The sequence below is a fragment of the Zonotrichia leucophrys genome, chromosome 14 (assembly GCF_028769735.1).
Source record: "Zonotrichia leucophrys gambelii isolate GWCS_2022_RI chromosome 14, RI_Zleu_2.0, whole genome shotgun sequence".
NCBI classification, from domain to species: Eukaryota; Metazoa; Chordata; class Aves; order Passeriformes; family Passerellidae; genus Zonotrichia; species Zonotrichia leucophrys.
Window position 1 is genome coordinate 14,236,750 of NC_088184.1, and position 22,317 is coordinate 14,259,066.

At 44.4% G+C, this 22,317-nt stretch overlaps 1 protein-coding gene across 4 annotated transcripts; it reads left to right on the forward strand.

Annotated features, from left to right (window-relative positions):
• The first annotated feature begins 435 nt into the window (after positions 1-435).
• PRPSAP2 (phosphoribosyl pyrophosphate synthetase associated protein 2) lies at positions 436-20,854 on the forward strand. Of its 4 annotated transcripts, none has more exons than XM_064725762.1 (12): positions 436-454; positions 5,168-5,287; positions 5,702-5,852; positions 6,929-6,981; positions 7,104-7,170; positions 7,781-7,953; positions 8,861-8,976; positions 12,942-12,997; positions 17,106-17,254; positions 18,579-18,649; positions 19,523-19,669; positions 20,181-20,491. In XM_064725762.1, the coding sequence occupies exons 3-12, from the start codon at positions 5,734-5,736 to the stop codon at positions 20,337-20,339; spliced, it is 1,110 nt and encodes a 369-aa protein (XP_064581832.1). In that variant the 5' UTR covers positions 436-454; positions 5,168-5,287; positions 5,702-5,733; the 3' UTR covers positions 20,340-20,491. The 4 variants fall into 4 exon arrangements, with proteins under 4 accessions (XP_064581832.1, XP_064581833.1, XP_064581834.1 ...); XM_064725763.1 differs by lacking the exon at positions 436-454 and adding an exon at positions 2,969-3,103 and having other exon boundaries at positions 20,181-20,854; XM_064725764.1 differs by lacking the exon at positions 436-454 and adding an exon at positions 2,977-3,103 and having other exon boundaries at positions 5,168-5,230; positions 20,181-20,854.
• Positions 20,855-22,317: the final 1,463 nt, after the last annotated feature.

A 22,317-nucleotide genomic window follows, 5' to 3' on the forward strand; every position in this document is an offset into this window, starting at 1 on the left:
GATGGCTTTTGGTCTGTGCTCAGTGTGGAGGTGTCTGTGTGCTGCAGAACCTCCCTGCAGGCTCACAGGGGCTGTGTAGGGTACAGGATGTTTTTGGGATGCCTTTATTAGTTGGGAGAGACCAAACCTATCCACAGGGCTCTGTCAGGATGAAATCAGAGTGTTTCTCTGGTGCACCATGTCTGATAGTTCTCACTGCCAGCTGGTCCGATAGGTGAGCTCTAATATCCTTGGTATTTTTTCTTTTTTTCTTTCTTTTTTTTTTTTTTTTTTTTTTTAAACAGAAACAACTCCAGACAAACAAACAAAAGCCAAAGCCAGCCTGGTTGAGCAGTGATGGATGGAGCTCAGGAGCTGGGGTGACAGCAGCATTTATCTTCTCTCAGGTGATGGATGCAGGCTGTCAGTCAGCCCAGAGCAGGATGAGCAGTGCCCTTCACCTTGGCTGGACCAGGTGTGGTGTGGGGGAGTTTTTTTTTGCACATCTCTGCTTGCCAGGGTCACATCTGGATCAAGAACAACAAACCTCTGTGAGCCAGTGTGTTCACACCCAGCAAATTTTCAGAATTCCTTGGATGGCTGCTGATTGAATCACTGCAAATGAAACAAAATCCATGTGCTCATCTTGGAGCAAGTGTTTGTTGAACTCTTAGTGTTTGAATAGAGTATTGTCAAATTAACAAATCCCTCTCCCTTGGGAGCTGAGATTTAAACTGGTGTTCCTCTGATCAGGAAGACAGAGGTGGGAAAGAAATGGATCTTTTTTTCTCCAAGAAAACAAAAGCAGTAGCCTTATAAAAAAAGGATCAGAAGACAGGATCACTGAGTTCCTGGTCCTGTGGTTTGCTTAAGCAATGTCAGGAATTTGGGGCAGCACAAATCAAACAGTCAGCAGATTCTGAGTGCCCTGGGGTACTGAAAAATGCTTCTGGGGAAGGCTGCTAATTGCATTATGGTTCAGTGCTTCACCATGTGTTGTTTCTGGTTGTTCTGCATTAAACTGCTGTGCCACACCAGCCTGTAGCGGGATCCTGCCAGGGAGGATGATGCTGAGAGAAATCTCTGCTGCTCTGTGAAGAGGCCAACAAAAAGCTCACCCCCCTTCCTTTTGTCCTGAAAACCCTGAAACAAAAAAAGAACCTGCTTGGGTCAGTGATCCTGAATCGACTGTGTGGAAGCACCAGCCTGGAAGCAGAAAAACATGGGCTGGGAATGATGGGGGTGGTGAGGGATGGGACTATTCCCTTACGCCTCAGTGTAATTTGAAAGGGGGTGTAGGAAAGGCAGAGGATCACTGCAGCATCTAAGAGGACTGATGGCCTCTCTGCTCACATATTTCTAACAGATGTCCTGGCTTTGTGAGCCTGCCAGTGGAGTGCTCAACATCTGTTCCACAACTCCACATTAAATGGCTTCTCCTTCTCCAGCTCCGACTCTGTTGAAAAAAAACAATCAAAAAAGGGAACTACCAAATCTTGGAATGCATGAAGCAAGAAACAAATGTGAAATCTGGGGAAAACACTGGCCTGTGAATATTTAAAGTGGAAAACACAGCTTGTAGTGGCAGAAACACAGTTTCAAACTATGAATTTAATGTTGTCCCTTCGCAGTCATGTTTGGTGAGCTTGCCTGTGGCTTTTCCTCCTTTTTTTATGTTAAGGCCAGCGTGGGCAGAAATATCTGATGGGATGATCAGCCTTGCTCCAGTGCACCCTGCAGCCCAGGAATAAGCAAATTTAATTGCTTTTTGTGAGAAAAGCTGCAGTGGTGTCCTGGTTTACAAAGTACCTTTGTAGTTTTATGCTAAATGCTAGAATTCTGATCCACAAAATGCCGCTCAACTTGGGCGTACTGAGAAGCGTAATTTAAAACAGGTTCTAACTGCGCAGTCTGGGGAAAAAACATGGTGTTTGGGTTTTGTATTTAAAGGAGGGATGTGTGTCTGTGTGGGATGACTGCAACTTCCTCAAAGCAGTTTTGTCATGGGTGTCTTGGGATAAAGCTTTTTTTCTTTTTGAGCAGGGTGACTGAAATAAGAGCCTCATTTCAGATGTCAAAAGAATCTTTGTGCAGTTCAACTGATGCATGTGGCAAGGAGAGTCCTGAGAGGACTCTGGATAAATCATGTGCGCTTTTGACAAGGAACTGAGAGGCCACTGATAGTTTCTGTTCTTAATTTCCTTTGCAGAAATGCCTTTTTTTCCATAAACACTGCTGATGGCAAAGGCCAGATGGTAGCTCGGTGTCCGGTGGGGATGGAGCTGCCCTCCCATCCCTCTCTGGTGGGGATGCAGATGTGGGAGCTCCAAAATTATGGCAGCCCGTGGATATCATTGCATTATTCCACATGGATTTTGCACCAGGGGTAATTTTTGGTAGGGGTGCAGCTGAATTGTGGTGTTGGGGTCCCCCCATCCTCCCACCTGTGGATTCAGATCTGTACTTCCCTTTTTGTTGCAAAGCTGATGATGGGTCTAGGAAATTTATTTTTATAAGGGATGGCTGAGCTGGGTTTGTTTACTCTGGAGGATGCTCAGGGCCCTTATCATTGTCTTCAACTCCCTGAAATGATGCTGTAGTGAGGAGGGGGCTGGTCTTGGAAGCTAACACGTGGGAGATTCGGGTTAGATATCAGAAAAATCTTTTTATTGTCCGTGTGGCCAGGCATTGGCACCGGTACCCAGGGAGGTGCTGGAGTACCACACCTGGAGGTGTTGAAAGAGCCACCCGCATCTGGCGGTGGGTGATGCGGTCTCGTGGTACTGCTGCGTTGACGGTCGGACTGGATGATCCTTAAGATCTTTTCCAACACTGACGATTCTAAAAGCCAAGAACTCCGAGATTCTGTAACCCGTCCCGGTGCCCAGGAGCACGGGGGCTGAGGGGGAAGATGGCGCCCGCTCCCCTCAGCGCGGCGGGGGAAGGGGGGGGGGGCGTCGCCTCGGGCCCGCCCCGCCCGCCCGCGCTCCCTCCCTCACGCCCCGCCGCCATCTTGCCCGCGGAGCACCGGAGGGGCTGAGCTCCGCCGCCGCCTCTGCCTCTCCCCCTCCTTCCCCTCCGGCCGGGCCGCCTTCTCCCGGGGCCGGGGGGCCGGAGCCGGCAGGTAAGGCATTCAGCGAGGGGCGCTCCCGCCCGCTCAGCCCAGTTCAGCCGGCTGTGTGAGGGCAGGACATCCCCCATCCCCACACGGGGTTCCGACGCCTGAGGAATGGGCTAGGTCGCCCTTCCCTCAGGGGATGGAGCCCCTCTCCTGGGCTGCCCCTTCTCGGGGTTGCTCGGGCTGCCCGCAGGTGCCACAGGTGAGGGGCAGCGGCTGGGGCTGCGGCGTGCCCGGGCCGCTCTGGGGGCGGAGGGATGGGATCCATGAGGGACACGGGCCCTGTGTGACCCACCTGGAGCACCCGAAGCACCGCAGGGAGGGTGGGCTGGAAGGGTCTCAGCCCACGGGGATCGGTGAGTGTGGAGGGAACGGGAAAATTCCCCGTGGGGAGATTGGGGAGAGGGTGCAGATTCCCTCCATCCCATGGGCTCCATTCCTTATCCCATCCAGTTATTCCTGCCTCTGTTGCTTTCTGTGTGGACGTGCTCAGTTGATGGAGGCATAAAGCCGTGTGTGCCCAGTGATTGTTGTGCTCATCATGATGTGTCTGTGTAATCGTGTGCAGCCCAAAAGGAAAGGCAGGTGTTTGTGCTGCAGCCTGTTCTGTGCTTGTGTTCAACCTTGGAAGGTTGGCCCACCTCACACCTGAGATTATTGTCCCATGTACCCCTGTGGAGTCATGCCTTTGCACATCTAATAAAGTTTCGTGAGCTTGCTTTCATCCCAACACCTGTTTGAAGGTTTATATATCCATATTACCCTTAAAATTCAACTTCCCTGCCCACACACACCATAGCCCACCTGTAGCTGCTGAAGTACATCCACAAGAAAGTCCTTGACCTACAATAAAATGAAGAGCAATGTTCACTATTGCTTGTAAATACATCAGTATATTGTGGTGTAAAGTGCACCCTCAACAGTAGTGGGGAACCAACAACTCATCTTTTCAGATCTATGGAACAAAGAAGACACACAACTGGATAAAAATACACCTTCTGAACACTCCGTGAATGCTTTTAGTAACACAGAAAGTTGCTTCCACTCTGTTCCCACCCAGGCCCACAAGCAGGATGCTCTCAGGTGCTGTTAGACCTAAAAGCATTTCAGGTTCTTTGCTCTGGTGGAGCTGAGATGGATCTTGAACACCATCATGAATATTTGATGGGTGATGGCCATTAGTTGACAGCTGGGAGTTGCAGAGAGTGAATGAGCAGCGGAGCAGAGAAACACTAGCTAAGAAATGGGGTTTTTTTTAGGTATTTAATTTGAGAGGGATACAGGTCTTGCTTTGGGGGCCCCTCTGGGTTTAGTGCAGGGGAACATTCAGACGTGCTGGGGGCTGAAGCTGGCGCTCTGTGCACAGTTCTGGTGCCAGGCGCGTTTTCATTCAGCCCAGCTCAGCCTTGGCACCCGCAGATTTGTTGTTAGGAAGTTCCTGACTTGACTTTGGCTCTTCACAAGAGTGAATCGGGTTCCTGTGACAGAGTTAAACTGAGCCAGACTGTCTGGTTGTAAAGGAGGTGTGAAGGAGTTTCATTACAGACCCCGCCAGCTGTTCCTGTGAACTCTTCCTCTCCAACTCTTTATTTTAGTTGTTGCTTTGGAGTCCTTAATAGTTGATACATCATCAGCTTTTTCTAACCAATTAGGTGTGACTATTAGATAATTCTGTTTCTCAGCAGGGAGATGTGTACCAGGAAAGAAGTTACTGATTTAACTGTAACTTCTGTTTATTTTGGTTTAAATTATGCCACTTGTATTTCCTATTTCCAGTCTCCTAAATAATGCTGAAATGGATGATGAAGGATTGGATTATTTATGCAGCAGGATTTTAAGTTGAAACTGCTTCCATCTATCCAGGGCTGCTGGTCAATGGGATCTTTTTTTTCCCCTTTTATTTGACTAAAATTTTATAGTAGGAGTAACCATGAAAATGTGATTTACAAAGAATAATAAAAACATGGAATCCCATCAAGTCCTTGGTGAGATTAGTGGTTTGTGCCTTTATTTGAAACAAAAACCAAATTATACTGATTTCCTCCTGATATTTTTCTCCTGTTTTCACAGGAGAAATATTGCTTTCAAAGAATGACAACAGCTGCTTCAGCAAGTGGATTTGCTGTGCAAGAGGTCATTATTTACAGCTGCCAGCTTTATTGAATTCTTCCTTACATTTCATCCTTATTTGTAAGTTTATAACTGCAGAAGTACTGGGAAGAGATTCAGCTTTGGCAATAGACTCTTCTAGCCTGGGCCCAGGAGCTCTTTTTAGCTCAATTCTACCCCTGCCTGTCTTTGTGATTTTGGAAAAGTCAATAAACGTTGCTCAGTTCTGGAAAATGAGCTGGACAAGGTGATGGAAAAAAAGTATCAGTGTTACTGGATGGTAGCCTGAGGAAAACAGTTAAAAAGGAAAAAAAATTGGTGCTAGAAGGTTTTCTTGGGGGATCTTTGGAGAGCTTTTAAAGTGGAGATAACAGATTTTAATGATGTTGGAATATCCAGGGTTCTGAAAGATTACACTTTTTAAACAGAGCAAATGTGTGTCTTGTTTTGTTTTGTTTTTTAACATGGATTTAAATGACTTTTGATCTCTTGCAGTCTTTTAGAAGCGGCAAAACAACTTAGGGTTGATGTTTTGTGTGCCATCAACTGAAATTGGGGCCATCATGAATATCACCAAGGGTGGGCTGGTGCTGTTCTCAGCTAATTCCAACTCCTCGTGCATGGAACTGTCCAGGAGGATTGCTGAGTAAGTAAAGGCTGCAGGGAATCTTCCCAGCTTGGGGTTATTCTGATGGGATTTGTTTTACTGGACACTTTTCTTTCCCTATTTAAGGAAAGTTACATGGGAAAACTGCCATGATTTGCAAGAATATGGAGTTTGCTCTATAGGAGAGGAAATTTCAACAGCTCAATAACAGAGAGAGTAATTTGTGTTTGAATTGTTCTGTGGCAGGCTGTGACTGGCTGCAGCATTTCACAGGAAACTCGTGGGATAATTCATGTTTGCACAGTGATAAATCATCATGGCAGAAGTTTTCTCTCCTTGTAGTGGGGTGTTTTTGGGCAGGACAGCTCCATCCCTCCTGCTCTCTGGATATTTTGGATGGGAACATTTCTTTAGCTTAAATCCATGCATTTCTCTAGCAGAACTTTTAGGACTTAAGTACATTTTTACTGTGCTAATTAGGATGCATAACATTACTGGGAATATTAGACAAGGTGGATTTCTTCCAGAGGCTTATTTACCCAAAGTTGGGTGTGCTAGGAGAGAAAGGGCAGTGCAGAGGAGCCCAGGTTATTTGTAGAAAGAATTTGAACTTGAGTGCAGAGAATACTCTGATCTCTTTGTAGTGATGGGGTGTAGCTCATGCTGACAAGGAATAAATACAGCAGATATTATTCTTCCATTTTCCATAAAATGGTGCTTGCTGCTCTTTCCTCTTCACTCTGCTTTGACTTTTTTCTATAGATAAGAGTGATTTAAAAGCAGTATTTTTACATGTATGTTGCCACGTGTGCGTGTGTATATGTAGGGCAAGAAATATATTAAAAATTACAAAATGTTACATTTTTACAGCACCATTTTTTTCCTGCTGCTTGTTCTGAGCTTGGAAAATAAGTTTAGCATAGTCTGCAGTGCAGCTTTGGGAATTGTAGGTGCTTTTTAGAGAAGTGTTCACTGTAATTGCTGGGTTTATGGTTTGGGATTTTCTTTCCTTGGTTTTCTCCCACAGAATGCAGCCTTTTCAGTGACTGTTGTATTCTATGGGATTTACATTTGATTTGCCCTTCCTGACTTCTGCCTTATTTCTGTTCCTGCAGGCGCCTGGGAGTGGAGATGGGGAAGGTTCAGGTTTATCAAGAGGCAAACAGAGGTGAGCATTTAATGAGCAACACTGGAAATGCCCCTGACACTGATTTCAATGTACTTCACCCTTTCTTAGACTCTAGAAAGAGTTTTGCTCCTGTAAATGTTACATATTTCTCTTCTTGGCAGAAACACGAGTGCAGATCCAGGAGTCTGTGAGAGGGAAGGATGTGTTTATCATCCAGACAGTTTCAAAGTGAGTAACTTTTTAAAGACCCTGTGCTGGCATTTGATCTGGGCTGTCCATAGCAATGCTTCTGTTTTCATTTTTAATCACCTTTTATGCTTGTGATGCAGTTTAATAAGATTATATTAACTAGATAGAGGCTTGTGGAGAGTTTGGGGTATTGGTTTTGTTGGGTTTTTATACGTACACAAAGGCAGCTTTGGCATAAGGTAGCTTCTACAATTTTAATTTGTAGTGACTATAGCAATAAAAAAAAAATAAAATAAAGCCTTCCCCTTGGTCTCTGCATTCCTTCCCTAAGTGTATTCTGTTGTTTATGTCAATCTCTTAAATTCTTCTCTTCTCAGCTCCCTGTCTCTAGCACCATCACAAAGTTAAGATGTAGGAGGAATGTTTCCTGGGCAATGTGTCCTGTGATTCAGAAATTCTTTAATTTTATCTGAAAAGAACTTTACAAATGCTAAGACTTTTTTTTTTTTTAATGGCAGCAGAAATGCAGATCTTAGCTGATGACCAGTTCTCTAAAAATCTGCCCTCTCTGTGTCTGCTGGGTGTGAATGCTGTGGTGAATTGAGGATTTTTGTGCAGCAGCTCCAGGAGCAGATGTTTCTCGTTGCAGGGATGTGAATACCACCATCATGGAGCTCCTGATCATGGTGTATGCATGTAAAACCTCCTGTGCCAAAAGCATTATTGGAGTGGTTCCTTACTTCCCCTACAGCAAACAGTGCAAGATGAGGAAAAGGGGCTCCATTGTCTCCAAGTTGCTGGCCTCGATGATGTGCAAAGCTGGTAAGAATGTGGCTGTCCTTAAATCAGAGCAAGGGGGCTCCTGCTGTCAGCTTCCAGCTTTAGGGAGATCTGTACACAAGTTTGGACTCTGGTTAAAAATAACTGCCAAGCTTTTCATGTGTTTAAATCTACGTGAAAAGGAGAATGTAATTAGAAATGTTCCCAAATTGTGAGTTCATCAAAACCCCCAATGGGATAGAACCATTTTACACCGAGTTGTACTGAGCTGGCAGAATGAGTCTGCTGTGCTGAGCAGCTTTGGGCTGTGGTATCACCTCTCCCAGTACCATCCTTTGCCTTCCCTGCAGTCTGGAACAGTTGTGCCTTGTCATTTCTGTCTTGTTTTTTACTTGTTGGATGAATGCACTTTGTCCTTTACATCTGAGACCATGTGGGAGAATGAGATTATTCATTTTCACAGCCTTCAACACATTTTCTACTTCTTTCCTTTCACTCCCATCCCTGGGAAGAAGCAGGCAGTTCTAACAAACTGTGGGATCTGGGCTGTTATTTTGGGAGAAGTGGTTTTTGATCAGGAGCTTGGCCCATTTTTCAGGATTCAGAATTAATGAGCATGCTGTGTGACACTGGACAAATCAATGCTTCCATTTTGTCCTGTGTCCAGTGGAGAAGGATCCTGCCTGCCTCAGTGTGGCACTGCAGAGCCAGTTATGTGCAGGGTTCTGAGGTTCTTTTCAAAAAGTCACTCTGGAAGCCTCAAAACATGTTAATGCCAGTGTGCTTAAGAGGAACTAAAATGAATTTATTATGTATTTTCACTCAGTGTTCTCATGCAGCTTAGAAATTTTCTGGACAAACTGCAGTGAAAGTTAGAAAAATAAAGTGTCTGTTCTCTCTTACTTTTCTTAATGTGCTTCTCTGTTTGTTTCACTATTTTATTTTAAAGGGCTAACTCATCTTATTACCATGGATCTACATCAGAAGGAAATTCAGGGTTTCTTCAATATTCCAGTTGATAACTTGAGAGCATCTCCATTTTTACTCCAGTACATCCAAGAAGAGGTGAGGAAGGCCTGTTATTACAGTTGGGTTTTTAAATTCTTTTTTGTCATGTCTCAGGGCATGTGAAACAAATCCCTCTGAAAAGATAACTCTTCAAACTGAATTTTAAGGGGAGAATGGTCACTTGGGGCAGGGAGTGATGTTGGGAACTGTTGATTCTTCTCTTCCCCACATTTAACTTTTACTTTCTTGAAGAGCTGATGTTTTCTTACCCATGCAGCAATGCTGGTTTTTCTCTTAGATATATTCCCCTAACACTGAAAAAAATTAGCATTTTCTTGCTCTCAATGTCCTCTTCCTTTCCTATTTCCAGTTTCCTTGACATTTATAGGAAGGGCTGCTTGTGTGGGCATAAATTTAAATGACAAAATAAGAAACATTTGGAAGTTGTAAACTATGAGAGAGCCTATTGATAGTGCTCTGAAAGTCAGGCTGGTGGGTGGAAATCTCACTCCCTGTTAGTTCAGACTGCATGTCTTGACTTGAGGAGCTTAACTTGGGATGTTCTGTGCCTCCATCTTATTTTTATAAGGGTTTTGAGAAGTGCTCCTGGTGGATTGGCCTGTACAAAATGTGCAAATGATAATTGTAGGTATAAGATGCACGTTAAGCCTCTGACTAATGGTAATTTGGAATAAAGCAAATGCTTTCTTCCTGGTGAGAGAAAGGGTTTAGCTCACTCTTGCTTTTGAATCCAAGCTATTTCTTTTTATAAAGCTAGGAATGGCTCAATTTAAAAAACAAAACACACCCCACCCCACCCCCTTAAAGAAACCCAAACCAACATGATTTTGTTATGACAGTATTAAAATCTATTTGAGTTCCTCATTATAATTTCATTTGGTAATAGAGTCAAAGAGGATGGCAGAACAAAACTCCAGGCTTTGCCACAGTCATTCATCTGGTGTTCCAGGAAAGAAGTATTGCACACTGTAAGCACTTCCTAACTTTAAAAAAAAAAAAGAACAAAAGTGGAAAACAAAACACACAGACACAAGTCAAGTTTTGCCTTTATGTGTTGCTTGAAAGTGTGGTTTATGGTCAATAACAAGATCATGGTCCTGATTTGGTCTTGAAGCACCTTTTGATTCCTGAGCTTTCAGTGGTTTACACAGAATTGTTGCAGCTTTGAGTCTGACAGTGCTGTGCAATCTAACAAATGACCCTTTGTAGAGAAGTTTTAAAAGATACTTTCAGTTCTTCATCCCTCTGCTCATCCATGAGGGGATTTTCTAAAACCAGAGTGAACTGAGTGGATCTGATCACACAAGATCTGTTCTGGCAAGTACCTTCACCAGCCAGATCTTTTATCTGTGCTTAAAACTTTGATCCTTTGCTGCTCAGGGGGAGTTTAGTATTCATCTCCAGTTCCTGGTGGCCACAACTCGCTGCATATCCTGCCCTGGGAATGCCAGAGCTTCCAAAGCTGTGGGAATCATGATGAAGAGCATGAGGTGGAGTCCAGCTTGATAAGGATGAAAGTCAGTTAAAAACCATCTCGCTGAAAGTTGGGAGAATGAGGGCTTGTAGTTGTTTCCTGTTGGAAATTTATGCCTAGATGTGAAGGGAATCCCTTGCTGCTCTGGGATGGAGACAGTGCAGTCAGTGAAGCTCCTGTGATATAAAATAGTTGGGTGTTTAGTTTGGTGTGCTTGGCACATGTTGGATGCTTGGTGGCTTCTCTTTGCTTTTAGCAGGTGTTAATCCCAGAGTGACACAGCCCTTTGTTACATGGACGTGTTGACACCTCAGAGTCTTTGGGATGACATTTCTGACTTCATTTTTGAAGAGCTGAGAACAAATTTGTTCATTTGGCAGAGGAAAAATGAGGCAATGGTGTCTGAAGTAGATCAAAGCCTTTATTATGTCGAGTGACAGGCCCTGCCTTGTCCATACCTTCCATCATGTTAATCTTTGTAGCCTCTTGTATAACTCAGTGTTTGCCAAGGACAGAACATGCTGAATTCCCACTTTATAGGTGGAGTTACCAACATTGTGGATTATTAACGTTGCCTGACGTCCTCAAAAAATTTCTTATTTTCTGTTGGTTGAACCCTTGCCCAAATTCAGAACTTATTTTTTCTTTCCCATGCCTACTTCAGGTGGAGCTTTTGGAAATAATCAGCCAGTGCAGTTTGTATATTGTGGATCAGATTGTGGAAGAACTTACTTTGCCTGTGTTGGCAGAAACCCCAAGTATTTCAGTGCTCTGGAATGGGTATTTGATATCTGACAGGGTGGTGAGCTGCATGACAGGGTTGTCCGGTTATCTCGGCTGTTTGGAGGGCCTGGAAAGGCCCGGGGTGGCCTTGGGGCAGCCGCGTATCGAAGGACGAGAAGAGGCTTCAGTTCTTCTTTCGGTCTCTGTGTTTATTAATTGTTTATCTAAAAGATTTTCTTTCAGCCAAACAAAGCTCTGCTCAGCAGCCAGCCATGAGCACACTGTGCTGCCCTCCGGACAGTCACCTATCTTTATACCCATGGTTACGTGTACAATATTTATCATTTTTCCCCAATACCATTTATTCTTATAACTCGGTGCACTCTCAGTAATAACCAATCCAAAGGTGCCACCGTGGCCAAAGAAGATGGAGGAGAAGAGGAAGAAGAAGAAGGACAGGACACGCCCCAATTCCTCCATCTTACTCCTCTAAACCCCCCTGTACAGAAATCCTAAACCCTGTGTCTCACCCTCTAATTAACCAATCCCTTCACCATTCACCCCGGTGAAGCCCTCATCCTTGTCGTCTCCTGTGTAGGGTTAAAGTCCAGCTACCAGGCACTTCTGGAACATTCCAGGACTCCCGAGCCCCCCAAGGTGGTCTCGGTGGCTCAGCACCTCAGGACTGAGATTTTGAGATCCGACAGTGTCATCCCCACAGATCTGTGAATTCCACCCCTCACAGATCAATTTGCAGGTGTTTGGTGAAGAGTCTTCCATCCCTTACACTGGGATGCTGAGGACCTGCTCTGTGGGACTTTGCTTGGCTCAGCACTGTGGTTTGGGGCTAGAAGGACAGACAGGTTCCTTTTAGCTGCTCTCCATAGAGATGGATCATCCCAGGGCAGCAGAGTGAAGGAAAAGGCTGAGTTTGCAAGGAGTGGGGTACAATGGGGTACCAGAGGCACTGCAGTTGGAAAGAACTGGAAGTGTGGATGGTGGAATGCTTGGGAAGTTACAAACCAATGAATCTGATGTGGAGTCACTGTTTGCAGGGAAAATGGAGATGAGGAAAAGAAACTTTTGAGAGATGGGGACTAAAATGCCAGTTAAATGTGGATCAGGAGTCTGGAGTGAAAAACCAGCATGAGCTGGGGCAGGGGCAGCAAACTCTGTGCTGGTGAAGCCTGACTGGAGCAGCTGTCAGACACCAGAGGGAAAGCCAGGCTTGCTGGTTTGTGCTGGCAGCATTTCAGCAGCATCCCCTGGTGCTGACCAGGCTGGCAGTGTTTGCAGCACTGACACTGAGCCTCCAGGGTCAGTGCAGTGACTGTGGAAGTTTTATCCCTCCTGGTGGTCCAGAGAAAGAGTCAGGGTGATGTGATGTGATGGAGAGGTGTGACTTTTCTTGGGGTACTCTATAACACAATAGGAAGCTGTAAAATGCTAGTTTTTAGTGATGAAAGACAATTTAGCTTGAACAGGAAACTTTAATTTTGATGGTTTCCTGTTTTAACACTTGTGGGTGTAACCCTGATGTCCTAAAGCAGTTCTTTTTCTGTTACCTGTACTATAAAATGGGGTTTATAAAAGGTACAGTTTGAAGTTAATATCTGAATTTTCTAAATATGTGTTTTTACTGAGCTGTCAACCCTGATCATGCACCATGGATTCTTGAGGTTACTTTCTTAGGTAAAATGTTCAATGCTTAAAATTCTGGCAAAATAAAAGTTCTCTGATTCTTACTGAGTTTAAATTTGTGTAAAGATATGAAGTGGACATTGCTGTCTGTTATTCACTACAGATACCAGACTACAGGAATGCTGTAATTGTGGCCAAATCTCCTGCATCTGCCAAGAGGTGGGTAAGATCTGCTCTCTTTCTTAGAGCAGCAAATCTCTGTTGGGTTTTGTTCTTAGGGTCAAGTCAAGGACAAATACTCAATAATTAGAAGATGCAGCCTTCAAACCCCTCCCAGTTCTCCTCTGTCAGCTGTGTAGGTTTTACATCATTGCTGTAATCATAATAAATCTAAGGAGAGTAAAAACAAAGCCTACAAAAGGATGTGATAAATCAATGCAGTGCTTATGATTAAGAAGGTTTTTAATTATGTTATATTTGTGTGCATTTACATTATAAATCTGTAAGTGAGGAAAAGTGGCTGGAAGTGTAATGCCATTAATCCAGATGAGTTTCTCAATGTGGACATAACAAAGAACAGCAGATCCTAAACACAGAAGGTCAGTCTGGGTTTGCTGTTTGAGATGATTGTGATTGTGAAGTCTCTGGTGGTTGAGTGACTGTTCTTAATCCATGAAGCTTTATAGCTGACTGTTCCTGACCTCTGGAATTACAGAGCTGTCAGCAGGTGCTGTAAGAGCTGGATGATGCTTTAAGAGAGGCTGTGGTGACAAACCAGACTTTGTTGAAAAGATATTTGGACTTCCATGCCAATGAATTCTGATACTCTGTGTTTTCCTCATTTTCTGTAACAAACCACCTTTTGTCATCTTTTTCTCCAGCAATACTTTTTGTGATTTCTTTTGTTTTGGCCAGGTCATTTTACATTTGTTTCTTTTCCATTTCTTTTCCACGGTGTCAGTGTTGCCTCTTGGGTGGAGGCAAGAGTTTGTTGCAGCATTTTAATGCTTGATTATCCACTAATTGTCAATGGCAGCAAATAGATGAGTTGCACATCATGCAGTGATTTGTGGAGGAGAGGATCCCAGAAGTGTATTGTTTAGCTTCTTCACATGCTCCTATGAATGCTTAAGGACAGTATGTGAAGAGTTACATTGTATTGAGAGAGGGATAATTGGATGTTTCAGCCTAATCCAGGCTGAAAACAATCTAGGAAAATACTTCTGATGAATCCCTGCTTGTGGAAAAGAACCCTTGTGTGTTGAAGTTCAGAATGTCTCTGTGGTTTCTGAGCTCACTGGGAAATTAATAAATCATTTGGCTGTCACTTTGAACTTGATTCAGTTTAATACTGCATTTTAAGGTAATTAATACAGTTTTATTGATATGATTATTCCTGCTAAGTCATAACTCTTATTGTTTGTAATAATAATTACCTATAATTAACTACTTGCAAAAATATTGCAACTGTATGATAACCACAGGGTGGAAGATTCTTCATTTTTAATTAACTGAGTATCACGATGGGCAAATTGCTGTCTGGACTTTGTATTGTTTGGGTGGTGAAGGAAGGCTTAAGGACAGAGGAGGTGATTCAGGCTCTGAGGTGCTGATTTAGAGCAGAGTGAATCCCTGTGGATGTGCTGGGCTTGCTTGGACCAGAGGAGCCTGGGATGGGTGCTTGGGCAGGATCCCAAACCCTTGGGTGTGCAGGGTGAGCTGGGATGGGTGTGCTCATTGGTATTTGCTGCTTCCAGGATCTGGGATGCAAATTCCTATTTTCCTGACTCTCTGCTTTTCCCACTCCCCCAACTGACCTTACACTCCTTTCCAGAAATTTCTAATCTTAGTTGAAGAAATACTGCAGTGTGAAGGAACTTCATGTCAGCTAATTAAAAAATCCAAGCTGTTCAACTCCCAAGTGTGGTTTGTCAGGCAGTGATCATCTGGATCCCCTTTTCCATAGGATATCTGAGGTTATGTGTCAGCAGGTCAGGGATATTGTCTTTATTTACTACTAAATAAATAGGTGAACAGGTTTTTTCTCTTTTTATAGAGTATTTTTTCCTATTAAATGCAGACAATCCAGACATCAAGGCTGTTCTTGGCTACTGTTAACTGTGTCCTGCTGAAGCATGGGATCCCTGAAGGCTGGGAAGTGTTATTTTGGCTCTTGGGCAAGCAGAAGGGAGCAGTCAGCATTTTGTGACTTGCAGCATCCATCCTGTTGCTTTAGGCCCATATGGGCACTTGGAAGGTTACTCTGACTTTAACAAACCTGATAAAAAACCATCCTGAGGGGCAGCTGATTTCTCTAGGAATTCTCCTAAAATTTTAGGATAGCTTGACTTCTCTCTGAAACATGAGCAATAAAATGGAAACAGGTTAGGGTTGTAGAGAGGTGAGTTGGTAGAACTGAAACCTTTTCTTGGGGTTTTAACCCTTTCCTGGTGTTTTAACCCTTTCCCTGGTGTTTTAACCCTTTCCCTGGTGTTTTAACCCTTTCCCTGGTGTTTTAACCCTTTCCTGGCGTTTTAACCCTTTCCCTGGTGTTTTAACCCTTTCTTGGTGTTTTAACCCTTTCCCTGGTGTTTTAACCCTTTTCCTGGTGTTTTAACCCTTTTTCTGGTGTTTTAATCCTTTCCCTGGTGTTTTAACCTTTCCCTGGTGTTTAACCCTTTTCCTGGTGTCTTAACCCTTTTCCTGGTGTCTTAACCCTTTCCCTGGGGTTTTAACCCTTTCCTTGGTGTTTTAACCCTTTCCTGGGGTTTTAACCCTTTCCCTGGGGTTTTAACCCTTTTCTTGGTGTTTTAACCCTTTCCTGGTGTTTTAACCCTTTCCCTGGTGTTTTAACCCTTTCCTGGTGTTTTAACCCTTTCCCTGGTGTTTTAACCCTTTCCCTGGTGTTTTAACCCTTTCCCTGGTGTTTTAACCCTTTCCCTGGGGTTTTAACCCTTTCCCTGGGGTTTTAACCCCTTCCCTGGCGTTTTAACCCTTTCCTGGTGTTTTAACCCTTTCCCTGGTGTTTTAACCCTTTCCCTGGCGTTTTAACCCTTTCCCTGGTATTTTAACCTTTTCTTGGGGTTTTAACCCTTTCCCTGCTGTTTTAACCCTTTCCCTGGTGTTTTAACCCTTTCCTGGTGTTTTAACCCTTTCCCTGGTGTTTTAACCCTTTCCCTGCTGTTTTAACCCTTTCCCTGGTGTTTTAACCCTTTCCCTGGTGTTTTAACCCTTTTCCTGGTGTTTTAACCCTTTCCCTGGTGTTTTAACCCTTTCCCTGGTGTTTTAACCCTTTCCCTGGTGTTTTAACCCTTTCCCTGGTGTTTTAACCCTTTTCCTGGTGTTTACCCTTTCCCTGGTGTTTTAACCCCTTTGCCTGGTGTTTTAACCTTTTCTTGGGGTTTTAACCCTTTCCCTGGTGTTTTAACCCTTTCCTGGTGTTTTAACCCTTTCCCTGGTGTTTTAACCCTTTCCCTGGTGTTTTAACCCTTTCCCTGGTGTTTTAACCCTTTCCCTGGTGTTTTAACCCTTTCCTGGTGTTTTAACCCTTTCCTGGTGTTTTAACCCTTTCTTGGCGTTTTAACCCTTTCCTGGTGTTTTAACCCTTTCCTGGTGTTTTAACCCTTTCCTGTGGTTTTAACCCTTTTCCTGGTGTTTTAACCCTTTTTCCTGGTGTTTTAACCCTTTCCTGGTGTTTTAACCCTTTCCCTGCTGTTTTAACCCTTTCCTGGTGTTTTAACCCTTTCCTGGTGTTTTAACCTTTCCCTGGTGTTTTAACCCTTTCCCTGGGGTTTTAACCCTTTCCCTGCTGTTTTAACCCTTTCCCTGGTGTTTAACCCTTTCCCTGGGTTTTAACCCTTTCCCTGGTGTTTTAACCCTTTCCTGGTGTTTTAACCCTTTTCTTGGTGTTTTAACCCTTTCCCTGGTGTTTTAACCCTTTCCCTGGTGTTTTAACCCTTTCCTGGTGTTTTAACCCTTTCCCTGGTGTTTTAACCCTTTCCCTGGTGTTTTAACCCTTTCCTTGGTGTTTAACCCTTTCCTGGGGTTTTAACCCTTTCCCTGGGGTTTTAACCCTTTTCCTGGGGTTTTAACCTTTTCTTGGGGTTTTAACCCTTTCCCTGGTGTTTTAACCCTTCCCTGGTGTTTTAACCCTTTCCTGGTGTTTTAACCCTTTCCTTGGTGTTTTAACCCTTTCCCTGGTGTTTTAACCATGTTTTAACCCTTTCCCTGGTGTTTTAACCCTTTCCCTGGGGTTTTAACCTTTTCCTGGTGTTTAACCCTTTCCTGGTGTTTAACCCTTTGCTGGTGTTTAACCCTTTCCCTGCAGGGCGCAGTCCTTTGCCGAGCGCCTGCGCCTGGGCATCGCGGTGATCCACGGGGAAGCCCAGGATGCCGAGTCTGACATGGTGGACGGGCGGCACTCCCCTCCCACAGCCAAGTACGTGGCTGCCATCCACCCCAGCCTGGAGATCCCCAGTAAGTAAGTGTAGGGGGGAAGGTGTTACCTGCTGCTTTCGTGGGGGTTTAGGGATTGGGTTTGGCCCAGATGGATTGGCTAAAAGGAGTGGTTCTTCACAGAGGGGGAAAAAATAACCTCGTCTTTCTTAGTGAATCACATTCAGAAATGCCGAAGTGACAGGGAAGCACACGAGGTTTCAGTGTGTTTCCAGGGGAAGCCTATGGAACAAGAAGGACTCCTTTCCTCTTCATGAACTGAAGTTTGAGTATACTAAAGTGTGGTGCCAGGCTGGGCAGTGATTTGGGAGAATGTATCGGATTGGGAAAGTCAGGTAGTGGGGAGGAGGAAAGTGGTTTTTGTAAGGTTTTCAATTTTTTTTTCTTTTCCTTATAGTTTTTCCCTATTTCCCTGTAGTTTAGGTAATAAAGTGTTCTTTATGTTTAAGCTAAAGCCTGTTTTGCTTATTCCTGGTCACATCTCACAGCAGACACCAGGGTGAGGGCATTTTCATGGGGGCACTGGCTCTGTGCCAGGCTCAAACCATGACATTTTTTGCTTAGTGAATCACATGTGATTTCTGTCACCACATTTCTCTTCAAAGAGAAAAGCAAGGCACAGTTCTTCCCAAGGAAATTTCTGGGTTTCATATTCTCTGAACCTCAGAGAAAGGAAAAATAATTCTTATCATTTGCTGTGCCTGTGTTTGTGCAAAAGTAGAATGCAATATAGAAATTGTTTACCAAAGTAAGGATGTTTTATTTCCTTAACCCATCAGGGCCAAGAGTGTGTGTGTTGGGACTGTTGGCTGACAGTCACAAGTTCTGTGCAGTTTTGTGCAAAGTTAAGTGCTTAGCAGATTCAGTTCAGACACAATGTAATATAATATAGAATAAAATAGTATAATAAAATAATTAGCCTTCTAATAAAATAAAATAAAATCAAATACATGATTTCTCTCCCCCTACAAATACTATGGATTCCTTCTTGCTTGAGTGTGGATGTGACCTTCAGCTGCACCACCAGAACTGCAGGGCATAAACCACTGTGGGTGTCTGAACTGCTTGTGTCTGCAAGCCACTCTGTTTCTGTGCTGAAATTAAGAATTAATTGAATTGTAAAGAATTCAGGTATAAATTAATATAGTTAATATTTTAATTAAGCTTAAAATATTTATATATTAGAATCCTGATGGTTTTCATTCAGTAGTGATGCTGAAATCTTGCTGCTTCATGTCTCTAATAGTGGTGACCCATCAGACATTTCCATAGTTCAAATAAATTATATAAACTTCCTCTTTTCTTTCTCCTTTCTCCCCCTCTGAAAACATCTGCCATTAACCAGTGCTGATTCCCAAGGAAAAGCCACCCATCACAGTTGTTGGAGATGTAGGAGGAAGAATAGCTATCATCGTGGTGAGTGAGGTGCCATCAGTTCTCATCAATTACATCAAACATGTCAAAGCTGCAGAAATCAGGCAGCTGTTCTGTGTCAGCCTCTGAACTTTGGCTGCTGCTGGACTTTGATGGGATGGGGCAGCACTGGGACCTTGTGTCCCTGAGCAGAGCAGGGGGAATTCTGTTCAGAGCTTACCTGGAGGGGTTCAGGTGCTGCACGCACCCCACAGGAGGAGGGGAGAACCCCCCTGTTCTACTGCTGGGTTTGGAAATGCCACTGAAGCTGAGGTGATGGACATGGAGTTACTGGAACAGGTCTGGAGGAGGCCACCAAGATGATCAGAGGGATGGAGCAGCTCTGTATGAGGAGAGGCTGAGAGAATGGGATTGTTCAGCCTGGAAAAGAGAAGGATCTGGGCTGACCTCATTGTGGCTGTCCAGTCTCTGAAGAAAGCCTGCCAGAAAGATGGAGAGAGATTATTTATAAGGGCCTGCAGTGACAGGACAAGGGGGAATGGCCTCAGACTTACAGGAGAGTAGGGTAGATTGGATATAAGGGAGAATTTTTTCCCTGTGAGGGCAGCTGTGGCTGCCCCATCCCTGAAGCACTCAAGGCCAGGCTGTGTGGAACTCAGAGCCACCAGCTCTAAAGGGAGGTGTCCCTGCCCATGGCAGGGCTTGGAATGAGATATATTTAAGATCCCTTCCAACCCAGGCCATTCTGTGATTCCTTGATGCACTTTTCTCTAAAGCAGAGTGTAACCTCCGGGGTTGTCAAGGAAAAGAACAATTTTCTGATAGTTTGAGGTACTTTGGGGTTTGTTACACTTGTTAAAGCTGTGCTGGTCTGTCTGATGTGGTGAACCCTCAGTGACTCTGGGATTTTGGCAGGATGACATCATAGATGACGTTGACACCTTCCTGGCTGCAGCTGAGACCCTCAAGGAGAGAGGGGCCTACAAGATCTTTGTCATGGCCACCCATGGCCTGCTGTCCTCTGATGCTCCCCGGCTGATCGAGGAGTCTGCCATCGATGAGGTAACTGTGGGGTGTCAGCTCTGAGCAGGCATTTGGGCCTTTTCAAAGCCATTTTCTCCTGAATTGATTCTTGACAGATGCTGGCATTAAGGATTTAGATGGGAGTTTCCTGCTTCAGGCTTTCTCACTATGGAATTGTGTGCTGGAATATTGGCATGCACGTGTCTTTATAGCAGTGGGAAATGTGGGAAGGGGTGAGATGCTGGACTGTCAGAGTCAGCACACCTTTCTCTTCAGTGGGTGGGGTATTTCTGTACCTCCTGTGGATCTGTGTGGCAGAATGAAGGAATGAATGAATGAAGGAGGGACAGTGCCATTAGTATCCATGGATACATGGAACATATGGCAACACACGGCCCTTCCTGACACTGTCACCCTGACTGTAATGTAAAATGTTGTTCTGTCAGCCAGGGTGGTTTTGTGGGATCTGTAAAACTCCCTTTCACCCTTCCAGTTTAAAAGGTGGAAAACAAAAGAGCTACATCTTCCTGACCATTTCTTCTTCCTGTAGGTGGTTGTTACAAACACGATTCCACATGAAATACAAAAACTTCAGTGCCCTAAAATCAAGACTGTGGATATCAGCATGATCCTGTCAGAAGCCATTCGCAGGATCCACAACGGGGAGTCCATGTCCTACCTTTTCAGGAATATAGGAGTGGATGATTAAAGCTCATTCCTCTAAATAAACACCCGGGCCAAACTGGAAGCGAACAGAGAACGAGCTGTGAAGCGTTGTGCTTACCTTAATATTTCCATTGAGCCACTTCTTGTTTTCTCTTGGTTTAAGTATCAAGGTAGAACAGTTTTTGAGACCTTTTTTTTTTTCCTTTGCAGGGTTTTTTTTGAAATTGGGGGGTTGGTGGGAATAAACGTTTTACAGAAAAACTGTTCTAGTTGCTTTTAGGGTAGTTGCACTATACACGATGGAAAAATCCCACAAAACACTTGAGGCAAGAATTTGGCTTCTAAATTAAGCATTCCTTTTCCAAAGCTGCTTGCTACAAGTGCTTTAAATGATAATACAATGAAGTGACTGTATAATATTTGCATTTTAAAAGCCAAAAAGGTCGTACTGTTGTATGCAGTCCAGTGATTTTGTAGGAGTGCTTTTATAGAAAAGCATATGGAATATGCACCTGTATTTATTTTCTGCGACAAAGAATAAAAACTTGTTTTGTGTGAGCTTTCTAAAAATGCTCATGTGCTGCTCCTTTGTCTTCCAAACTGTCCTTAAATATGGTCAGGGAGCAACAGGGCCTTGCTCAGACCATGGCACAGATTCCCAGAGAGCTGTGGCTGCCCCTGGATCTCTGGAAGTGTCCCAGGCCGGTTTGGATGGGGTTTGGAGCCGCCTGGGACAGTGGAAGGTGTCCCTGCCATGGCAAGGTTTGGAATGAGGTGATCCTTCCCACCCCAAACCATTCTGTGCCTCTTGGACTTGGGAATATTGTGGAGGATGTAGGTTCCAGCTGGTAAAATCCAAACCAGCTCATCACAGGTAAACTTGGGGGGTTTTTTTTGAGGTTTCTTGCCTGCCCTGACTGCGTGGATGAGCTAAAATCTGTGCCACAGAGCAGAGCTGAACTTGTCCAGGTTTGTTTTCCCAGCCCTCCTTGGGCAGGTGTGGGTGGAATGGCAGGCAGCAGCTCCCAGCCCCAGAGACTCCCAGTTCCTCACCTGTTACCAAGAAAACAGTGGTGGAACTGATGAGCATTTCGAGGCTGTTTGGTTTCATCTTTCCATCATGTCCTACAAACGAGTGTAAAGCTTTTGGCGTGTTCACAAGTGAAAATTAACCTTTGTTGACACCGTTTCTATGTTGGAGACAAACTTCCAAGGACTTTGGAGGCTTCATTGACTTGAAAGGATAAAACCAGGTGCTTTCCTTAATGCTAATGGAAACACCAGGCTGATTTATTGACACGTGTGGGTACTTTGGATGTGTTAATGCAGGTCAAATTCCAGCTGAGCACTGAGGGGGAAGGTCGGTTCCTCTCGGGGCTGTGCTGAGCTGCTGCGGCTCCTTCAAAGAGAGCAGGAATGCTGACCTGGCTCAGCGATGGGCACATTGACTGCACCCTGTTTATTTTATTAGTGAGACCTTGTAGAAGTCTTGGGAGCAATTCAGACAAGTGTCCAGTGCTGCAAACTGATGGCTAAGTACCCCAAAAGAAGGGATTCTGAGGTGCTTTCCTGTGCCTGTCTCATGCTGTCTCCTCTCTTCCTTCAGAGGAATTGCTGTCTTCAGTTCTCCACAGCTCCCTGACAGGAGGATGCAGGTGAGGGTTGGTCTTTTCTCCTGGTTAACAAGAGCAAACAATCTCAGGTTGCACCAGGAGAGGTTAGGTTGGATATTAGGAAAAATCTCAGGGGAAGGATTGTCAAGCATTGGCACAGACTGCCCAGAGCAGTGGTGGAATCACCAGTGTAGATGTGGAATAATGCTTGGACTCAATGATCTGAGAGGACTTTTGCAGGCCAAATGATTCCATAATTCTGTGATCTCTTCTGTGGGGTCTCTCCTGGTCAGCCCTTGCCATGCCAGGCTGCACCTCAGCCATTCACCCAGATCCTGTTTGACCTTTGCTTTAAAGCACAGAAACCCCAGCTTTGCCTGGTTTCATGCAGTTACACAATTATGATAT